The sequence below is a fragment of the Melitaea cinxia genome, chromosome 30, assembly GCF_905220565.1.
Source record: "Melitaea cinxia chromosome 30, ilMelCinx1.1, whole genome shotgun sequence".
Lineage (NCBI taxonomy): Eukaryota > Metazoa > Arthropoda > Insecta > Lepidoptera > Nymphalidae > Melitaea > Melitaea cinxia.
Window position 1 is genome coordinate 3,083,064 of NC_059423.1, and position 10,952 is coordinate 3,094,015.

Sequence of the window (10,952 nt, forward strand, 5' to 3'; positions counted from 1 at the left end):
GGCAAAGCTCTTGGGGGGGGGGGGCAGGGGTTGCAGGCGCCAATAGGTTACGGTAACCGCTAACCATCAAACAGAGCGTACGCTTATTAACCACCTTAGCATTAAGTAAAATAATTATGACATTTAAAATTATGTAAAACAGCTTAACTTATTAAAAAATGTTCAAATTCACGTGATAGATGTCTGGTATACATAATTGTATGTTACTGGTTGACTTGCAATATTGGATTGATCATCGCTTACGATTTTTGGTTTTGCGTAGGCCATAGAAATATTAGTTGTAGTCTGGGTGTTTGTGTCTGTGTTTTCAAGACCCCCACACAAAATTAGACACAAAATTAGGTACATCTCATTCGAACCCATTCAGCAGCTTGACAGGATTATTTTTTGCTTTAGAACAAACGCTTAAAATATAATTGGTATACAAAAAAAAAGTGTGTGCACTTATGTACGCACGTAACAAGTTATACTTCTTCGCTAGCTAACTTCACGTTGCTAACTTATTCTTCGTTGATAAGCTAACTTCAGGGTGTCGGTTTTTTTTTTGGTGACAATCGTTAAAAATTTACCAAAGAAGTCAAACTTCAATAAAAAAGAACAAAACAGAACAATATCATTAAAAAGAAATATCGTCTAAGCAGTTCTTAATTTAAATTTATAATTTGGATTTTTAAAAAAGTATTTACATATTATCGCAAATCAAAGGCAAAACTGGATCCTCATTTACTATTCTGTTATATTTGGTAATTAATAATTTATACGTCAATGAAGGGAAAATTAACTACACAAAAATGAGAACTAAATTGTCCGTAACATGTATATATCACCGTATTATTAGAAAAGGTTGTGAATTTATAATTTTTCCATGGGTATGGTCCAGTATTCATATCTGATGTCATATGTCATGGTAGGAGGTAGGTAGCATGAAAAAGTGATACTATGAATTTGATGTGATTTTTTATTGTAAGTATTTGAAAATAGTCTATGGTCATTTAATTTTTTTTATTATTTATACAAGTTGAGTTAAAAAATTTACTGTTTCATCACATCATCACTTCAGCCTATCGCAGTTCACTGCTGGACATAAGCACAAGTTTGCGCCAAAATTGGCGTGAATTCATGTATGTTACTCATAGTCACCACGCTGGGCAGGCGGGTTGGTGACCGTAGGGCTGGCTTTGTCGCACCGAAGACGCTGCTGCCCGTCTTCGGTCTGTGTATTTCAAAGCCAGCAGTTAGATGGTTATCCCGCCTTCGGCCATCTTTTTAAGTTCCAAGGTAGTAGTGGTGTTATCACTTAGTTACCTCTTACGATAGCCACGGGAAGAGAGGGGGTGGCCACATTCTTTACTGCCGTAGCCACACAGTTTACTGTTTACTATGAATAAAACAAACACACAATATATTTAAATAAAATCAGTTCTTTTTCTTTATTATGTGTTTTGTAAAATGTTTACTACAACTATTATTAATTTTTTTTTAATTATGTGATATATCCACAGGCTTATTAAAACTATTATTAAATTAGAAATGCATGTATTTTGTTACAAGAATAAAATGACCAAAGTTATTGAAAAATGACAAATTTCATCATTACATAGTATAAAACAAAGTCGCTTCCTACTGTCTGTATGTTTAGATCTTTAAAACTACGCATCGAATTTTGATGAGGTTTTGTTCTATAAATAGAGTGATTTCAGAGGAAGGTTTATATTTATAATACATGCATAATATGGTAGAGGAAAACTGATAGTTTTTACAACCGTGCGAAGCCGGGACGGGTCGCTAGTTGTTAATAAATGAATAATTTAAATGCTTGTATTTATAAAAATCCGATATTTTTAAATGGTATTAGAATCATAAAAAACTTGTTTGGTGTCTCGACGGCGGTCGTTTAGTTATTTTTGTTACATAAAATAATGGAGTCAAAAACGTGAGAACGAAAAAAAAAACAAAAATATCCGACACGTGAAACCTCTGTTCAATATGATATTTATACAAGAAAACAACAATAAAATAAGCTATTAGCTTATCCGACAGATATTTTCATATCTTTAATGTGAACGAATATTCAATTAAGAATTAATATATAATAATAAACGGTCCACATTCAACGGATCCCTCAGTAGGATTTTTTCCTGTGTCGGGGGTCTGGAAACACATACAATACACAAACACAACGCCCAGACCACGACTAACATTTATATGGTCGATACACATGTCTGTCGTGAGCGGGATTTGAACCCGCGACCGCCAGCGCAACAGCCAGTGCTATTACCGCTGCGCTAACGCATCGTCAACGTCAATTGTCACTGAAATAAATACAAAACAATGTCAAAAGCGTGAAGTCATTAATCTTTCTCGAATTTTAAACTTTTTGGTATCATTTCCTTAATTTGTCATAAAACATCTACTTGCAAAGTATAACATTAAAAAAACGATAATAAAAAATAATGGTAGTAACTAAAAAAATAATAATGGACTGTGTATTATCACTAAAGTTATAGCGTGACCATGGGAAATAGGAAGTCATATGCATAATTTAAACATATATTATACATAATCTAAGATATATATATCAGAACCACCATCACTTCTACCTAATACAGTCCACTTTTGGACAAAGTGGACTGTATTAGGTACAAGTGTGTTGTCCATAGACACTACGCTGGACAGGCGGGTTGGTGACCGCAGGGCTGGCTTTGTCGCACCGAAGACGCGTCTTCGGCCTGTGTATTTCAAAGCCAACAGTTGGATGGTCAGGACGAAAAACTCAGTGAGCTGCAGAGGGTGCTTTCGTTGGCTAGGACCAGCGGCGAAGCGACTTCGCAGACGAGCGATGTCCAGGGGTCGCTTAAGGCAGTGGGGAGCACGATAAGCTCGCTCTTAGGAGGCCTAGAAAAACTTAAGGATGAAATTATACAGACCAGGACCCTCCTCACTGCCAAAATCGACGACATCCCGCTGGTCTTGGATGGCGAAAGTCACCCGCAAGCAAACACAAACATCGACACAACACTAAAAACACACCTGGATGAGTTAAAACAATTCATAAAAGTAACAAACACTCAACCATCCAGTACACAACCACACCCACAAATGGATCTGACCCTTCTATTCCAAGACTTGAACGAAAAAGTCGAAATTATGTCCTCGGAGCTGCGAGCCCTGAGGGACTCTAGCAGGACCATCGCATCGCCAAAAAAACCGACACTGGAAACAGAGATGGCGGTACAGGAGGTCAAGGAGACCCTAAACACGATCAAAGAAGGGGTCACGAAATTGGCTCCTATGGCGTCAACCAGCTACGCCCAGGTCGCAGCCCGACCTAAACCAGAGAGTGTGGAACAAAGACCCAACCACACTCTCATAATCTCGTCCCAAAACAAGCAGGAGACCAGCGAGCAAGTACTCGCAAAGATCAAAGACTCGCTGGATCTAAAGAAGTCTGGGGCGAGGATGGAAAGGGTCCGGAAGGCGCGCGACCAGAAGATCGTGGTGAGGTGCGCCTCAAAAGAAGACATGGCTAAGATCAAGGGTCAGGTTCAGAAAAATTCAGGACTGACGGTGCGGGAGCCCACAAACCAAGACCCCCTGATTTGCGTGAGGGGAGTGCTGTCAAGTTACTCCAACGAGGAAATTGTAGACCTCATAAAGGCACAAAACGGCTACATTCTCGAAGGAGTCGACAGGGCAGCGCTTAGGATGAAGGTGCGGTTTAGAAAACGCGCCCGAAACCCCCACGAGTGCCACCCGGTAATCGAGCTCTCCCCGGCGCTCTGGAGAAGGTTTGTGGACAGGGGAAAGATTTACGTAGGGTTCGGAAGATGCGCCGTCGAGGACCAGTCTCCGCTTGTCCAGTGCATGAGGTGCCTTGGATTCGGACACACCAAGGCCCTCTGCAAACAGGAAAATGACGCCTGCAACTATTGTGCCGGCGAACACACGAGGGGAAACTGTCCCTCGAGGGTGAAGAGCGAACCACCCAAGTGCATAAACTGCTTCAGAGCAAAAAGATCTGGTCCCGACCTGGCACACACAGCGTATAGCGCAGAATGCCAGGAACGAATAAAATGGGACAACATAGCTCGATCAAGGGTACAATACTGCTAAGGGCGACCCGGAGGCCAAAGTTGTGGTCCCTTACGGAGAGACGGTCGGGGCAGGATGCGCTTTGCGCTTCATACAAGCAAACCTGCAGCGCTCAAAGTTGGCAACGGACGAACTGCTTCAGGTGGCCCGGGAGAAGAGGATCTCTCTCGCCCTAGTACAGGAACCGTACACCGGTAGAACGGGCGAAATGAGGCAATACCCTGGCACGAAGATCATCCAGTGCACCCTGGGCCGCCAGAAACCAGTAAAGGCGGCGATTATCGTGTTCGGTGACAACGTGGAAGTCATTCATGACCCCCAAATTGTCACCGAGAACGTGGCCGCCGTCTTAGTAAAGGCCGGCCGACTCGAGCTTGGCATACTGTCCGTCTACTTCGAACCAAGGGACCAAGACATGGAACCATACCTTAAACAAGTGAGAACGGCTACCGCGAAGTTCCCCACACACCATCACATAGTGGCCGGTGACGTCAATGCCTGGAGCCACTGGTGGGGCAGCAGCTCCGAAGACCATCGAGGAGCACAACTCCATAGATTTATCACCGAGATGGACCTCCATATCCATAACAGCGGGGAAGTTCCTACGTTCGAGACTTACAGAGGAGACAGGCTATACTCGAGTTGCGTAGACCTGACTCTAACCAGTCAATCCCTTCTCGCGAGACTGGAAACCTGGCGAGTGGAACGAAATCTGATCACATCTGATCACAACGCCATTACGTTTAGTCTGCGCACTGAGGGGCCTTTGAAACCATTGGACCCAATCTCGACGCGCAGATACAACACCAAAAAGGCGCGATGGACAGATTTCTCCGCTACCCTAACAACCGGCCTCGCGGAAGAAAGCGTCACTCTGGAAGCCGTCCTAAATGTCTCGAACAAGGACGATCTCGATGGAATAATCGCAAAATACGTCGCGATCATTCACCGCACGTGCGAGAGTACCATCCCGAAGATAAAACCTTGGAAAGGCGACCCCCGACCGCCCTGGTGGTCGGTAGAGCTAGATTCCCTGAAAAGGGAGCAACTAAGAGCCAAACGTCGCATCAGAAATGCTGCACCCTGCAGAAGGGCTGGCGTCATCGAAGAATACGTACGGGCCAAGGAAAAATATAAACAGGCGGCAGACGAAGCAGCCACTCAGAGCTGGAAAGACTTCTGCACGGCACAGGACCGTGAAAGCGTGTGGGACGGCATCTACAGAGTCATCAGGAAGACCTCTCGTAGACACGAGGACGCATTGCTAAGGAACGAATCAGGCGAAACACTGTCACCAGAACAGTCGGCTAAACTCCTAGCAAAAACGTTCTACCCTGACGACTCTGTAGAGACCGAAACCGCCCATCACAAACAGATCCGAGAGGCCGTAGAAGGCAGAACTCCCGCGGAGTTAGAAGATCTGTCCGACGACGACCCGCCGTTTACGGCCGCAGAGCTGGAACAGGTTCTTTTGAGCCAAAATCCCAAAAAAGCTCCAGGCCCAGACGGGTTAACGTCGGATATATGCGCGGCGGCAATAAACTGCAACAGGGAGTTATTCCTAGCGCTGGCGAACAAATGCCTATCGCTATCCCACTTCCCCAAGCAGTGGAAAGTCGCCCACGTACGCATCCTCCGCAAACCAGCCAAAGAGGACTACACCCACCCGAAGTCCTATAGACCTATAGGACTCCTGTCAATCCTAGGAAAGACAGTTGAGAAAATGCTTATAGGTAGACTTCAGTGGAGACTCTTCCCCACGCTGCACCGAAGCCAGTACGGATTCATGCCACAGAGGGGAACGGAAGACGCCCTCTACGATCTCGTCGAGCATATCAGGCAAGAAATTAAGTCCAAGAAGATAGTACTTCTGGTATCGCTTGACATAGAGGGCGCTTTCGACAATGCATGGTGGCCGGCTCTCAAAAAACAGCTAGTGGACAAGCATTGCCCGAGAAATCTATACGCTATGGTCGCCTCATACCTCCAGGACCGAAAGGTCATCGTAAATTACGCCAGAGCGACCAGTGAAAAGGAGACCACGAAGGGTTGTGTCCAAGGATCCATTGGCGGGCCGACCTTCTGGAACCTCATACTGGATTCGCTTCTGAGAGAGATCAGCGCGATGGGAGTTTACTGTCAGGCCTTTGCGGACGACGTTGTCCTCGTTTTCTCCAGCCAAAAAACCAGCAACCTACAGACCTCAGCCGAAACCACCTTAGCGGCCGTACAAGAGTGGGGTATACGTAATAAGCTGAGCTTCGCCGCGCACGAAACCAATGCGATGGTGCTCACTAAAAAACTCAAATACGACACCCCCATAATCCATATGTCCGGCACTCGACTGAGGCTTGTAGATAAAATAAAACTGCTGGGGCTCATTTTGGACTCAAAGCTCACTTTCAACGCGCACGTATCCGCCGTATGTAAAAAAGCGGCGGACATTTATAAACAGCTTGCGCGCGCGGCGAGAGTGAGTTGGGGTCTGAATGGGGAGATCGTACGGACCATATATGTGGCGGTGATAGAGCCCATCGTTCTGTACGCAGCGAGCGTATGGTCCCCTGCAGCAGAGAAGCTATCGATAAGGAAGCAGCTAGACTCACTGCAGAGAGGATTTGCACAAAAAATGTGCAGGGCGTACAGAACGGTGTCTCTGACATCGGCACTAGTCCTCACCGGCCTGCTCCCGTTAGACCTTCGCGTTCGAGAGGCGGCCATACTATTCAAAACCAAAAAAGGCCACAGCACGGATCTTCTTCCACCGGGAAGAGAGCTAGAGCGCAGGGTGGGACCAATGCAAAATCCCCACCCTTCCCTACTCATGACAACAGAGTACGAGCGCTTAGAGAATCTGAACCCCGAAGTCCTTGAAGAACACAACATCGTCGGGCCCCTCATCTTTACCGACGGTAGTAAAATAGAGGGTAAAGTAGGAGCTGCCCTCACATGCTGGGACCAAGGCAGGGAAGTAAGATACTCTACTTTCCGGTTAGAGCCGCACAACACTGTCTTTCAATCGGAGATGTACGCACTCTTCAGAGCCGTGGACATGGCAAAAACCTCAAAGTCACGCTCCATTAACATCCTGAGCGACTCGAGGTCATCTTTAGATCTGCTGAGGAGCCCCTCAGTGACTCACCCTCTGGCCCTGGAAATGAAGAGTCGAATCAGACAGCTCCGGGAGGAGAATAAGACAGTGCGGTTCTTTTGGTTGAGGGCCCATGTTGGAACACCGGGCAATGAGAGAGCGGACGGGTTGGCCAAAAAAGCGGCCTTGACAAAAAAGACGGCACCTGACTACGACAGAGTACCCGTCTCGTATGTCAGAAGGCAGATCAGGGAAGAGACTGTCAGGATGTGGCAGGAAAGATACAATTCTTCGGAGACGGGCTCGGTCACGAAAATATTCCTACCGGATGTAAAGACCGCTTGCAGGCTGGTAAGGAAATCGGCACCAACAGCTGTCGACACAAAAATTCTGACCGGCCACGGAGGATTTGCGGCGTATCTCCACAGATTCCACCTCACTGACAGTCCTTCGTGTATCTGCGATCCGAATTGTGAGGAGACAGTTCTGCATGTTATACTGGACTGTCCGAGATTCAGTAAGGATAGGCTGGATCTGGAACTCAAACTCCAGACCAAACTTGAGCAGACCTCGCTCCATACCATCCTGGAGAGCGAAACAAACAGAACTGTCTTCCTCACATTCGCGAGAAAGGCCGTCAATATAGCCACAAAAAGGAACAGCACGACCGCTCCACCACCTGCTGTAATACCTACGCAGAGCGCTAACACCGTCGTCCACGCAACACACACACACGCAACACACGCCCAAACACACAACGCACAACCACAAACACAACAAAACTGTGTCCAACAAGCCACCCAGAGTAACAGCTCAACGGGTCCGCGGATGACTCCTGGCCGCACCCTTCTGGGTCAAATAACAAAGGCCATGCCCTCCTCGCTGCAGAAGCTGTTCAGGAATAGAGCCGACCAAAACGCACCTCCGCAACCGACCCACAGCGGGATGACACAATCCTCGCTTAGCGAAGGGAACGGAAGCGAAGAAGTGGGAATTAAAACCAAATGCGTGGCTCTGTTCATGGACAGCGAAGTAGAGAGGATGGGAATAAGTTTCTGTCGTTCCGAAGGACGCGATCGGCTGGCGATTTCGCCGGGGCTCGCTTTACTGTTAAAGGGTAGCACGCAAAAGACAAGTATAAAGCGCACTAAAATCACAGCGCTATCGCAAGAACGGGAGGGCGACTCGACCTACCGTCTGGTGCGTTTGAACAACAAATGCATCGCGTTGTTCGAGTGGGGAGAGACGTCCCCCTTCGCGCAGTCTAGTGTGTGGCTACGCCGGTTGAGCGAGACCCCCGGTGGAGTCCCCAAAAGAATTAGCGTGGATTCGATGAGGGTCGGATATGATAGAGGTGACGTATCTGATAGGTACGGTTGCCTAATGGCCTCCAAGTACAGTGAGGTCATAGTCTACGAAGACAGGGGGGAGGATCTCGGATATCTAAGACCGAAATCCATAACACCGACACCTCCTGCATCTCCGGCTGTCGACGAGTCCACGCTCAGCGGCTCGGAGCGCCTACAGCAACGGATCGAGACCCAGAAGGCAGAGCGAATTAAGGCAAAGGCTACACCTGAACTGAGCTCGATGCCACTGGCGACCTTTATCCACGCAACCATCTCCCCAAAACCAGGCAAGCTCCCGCATCACCTCTCTCCCAAAAAGACTGGACAGGCTGAGCGGCAATCGGCGGCGCTGAGCAGGTTCACCAGAGACAGTAGTCCGAGGCACCCAGAGGCGTCACCGGCCGCTCGTACTAAGGCCGACATGGGACATGTAACACCGCCGAGACTTCGACCTGCGACCACACCGCTACAACATGCGGAGAACGCCCTAATCGAGTTCCTGGCGATAATAAAGGCAAACCGCGAGGTAAGCCTTGCCACCTGCAAAAAGATCATGCAGGCCTACCAGTATGATCACCAAAGATTACTGGAGGTGGAACTCGAGGAAGCCGAAGCGGCCATATATAACAGTGAAACCCGACAAACACTCAAGGGCAAGATGTCGGGTAGGTATATGGCAGCGTATAACAGCACTGCAGGCTTCGTGAGCGCAGTCGAGTCGGAGGGGAATGACGAGGAGCCACAAACCTTCGAAACACCTGAAGGGGACCCAGTGGTGGTAGTGGCCAGATGCACGAAGGTAATGCTGGGAGACCGGATGCTACGGATGGCGAAAACCATCTCAGGCGACCGGGACGGCTTACTGACCGTGCCCTGGGAACTACCATCACTGGAGTGGATAAACGGGGTACCGGGATGCGGCAAGACAACTCGCATAGTCGGGGACTTCGATGAGGACACGGAGGTCGTGATTACGACCACAGTCGAGGCGGCCAAAGACTTGAAAGAAAAACTGGCGCACCGCTACGGCAACAAAGCCAAGCAAAAGGTGCGTACTATGGCCTCCGTACTAGTTAATGGTTTCAAAGAGGGCTCAAAAATCAACCGCCTAACGGTGGACGAGGCCCTCATGAACCACTTCGGAGCCATAGTAATGGCCGCCCGACTATCGGGAGCACAGAAGGTGGTCCTCATCGGAGACATAAACCAGCTGCCGTACATCGACAGGGACAACCTGTTCGAAATGCGGTACTGCAGACCAACCCAGATAACAACCATCTCGTGCGAGTTGTCATGCACGCATCGTAATCCCAAAGACGTCGCCCTTGCCATCAGCGAAGTTTATAAGGACGTGTACAGCTCAAGCTCAAAGATCCGATCTTTGCGAGTGGAGAGCCTCACGGGCGCGCGTATTCCTGCAGGAAGAGACCGGACCTTATACCTGGTCTTTACGCAAGAGGAGAAGAGGTTGCTGACTGACCAGGGATACGGATCCGGGGAGGGATCGCGCGTCTTAACCATCCACGAGGCGCAGGGCCAGACCTACGAGGACGTCATAGTCCTCCAGACGAAGACGAGGAGGCTCAGGATCCACGACAGCGTTTCGCACGCTGTAGTCGCGGTGACTAGACACACCAACACCTGTGTCTATTACACCGACGACAGGGACGACGCAATTGGTCGCTTTGTGGCGAGGGCAGTGGAGACCACGGACAAGGAAATACTCGAGCACAGTCTCAAGATGGCGATTCATCACAGAGACGCAGCCGTCACTGAGAGTGTGCTCGATATGTTGAAAACTTTTGGCGTGTGAAGAAATTAGTTTCAGTAAAGAAATAGGGTGTACATAAACATATAAAGTTAGTGTTAAATTAAATAGTATTAATTACATATTACAAAACGTGTGCAAAATAATTTTACATGTGTACCAAATTAATTAGGATAAATTATATAATATTGACTACAAAAAAAAAAAAAAAAAAAAAAATCTTACTAACAGTAACCTAGGCTAAGTGTATATTGTAAGTAGGCCAGCAGGCCATAAGTGTATATATAAGGTAACTAGGACATAAGTGTACATATACGGTAACTAGTATATAAGTGTAAATATAAACTTAGATAATAAAACTGACAGTAGGAATACAAAAAATATATAATATATAGTAATTAATATATATAGAAGTAAATTTAGTATAACTTTAAATTTTTGGTCGGTGGACTCACGTAGGATTAGAGATACTAAGTCTAGTTTAATTAGTCCTCTAAGTTGCATGTGTAAGTACCAAGTTATAGAAACTAACAAACTAATATTGGAATAATAAAAGCACGGGCATTATGAGCCCGTGGATATAAAAAAAAAAAAAAAAAAAAAAAAAAAAAGTTGGATGGTTATCCCGCCATCGGCCAGCTTTTTAAATTCC

General features: G+C 47.1%; 1 protein-coding gene across 1 annotated transcript; it reads left to right on the forward strand.

Annotated features, from left to right (window-relative positions):
* The first annotated feature begins 3,099 nt into the window (after positions 1-3,099).
* On the forward strand, positions 3,100-4,113 carry LOC123668097. Its single transcript, XM_045601890.1, has one exon. It carries the CDS (start codon positions 3,100-3,102, stop codon positions 4,111-4,113), a length of 1,014 nt encoding a protein of 337 aa, XP_045457846.1.
* The last annotated feature ends 6,839 nt before the right edge of the window (positions 4,114-10,952 follow it).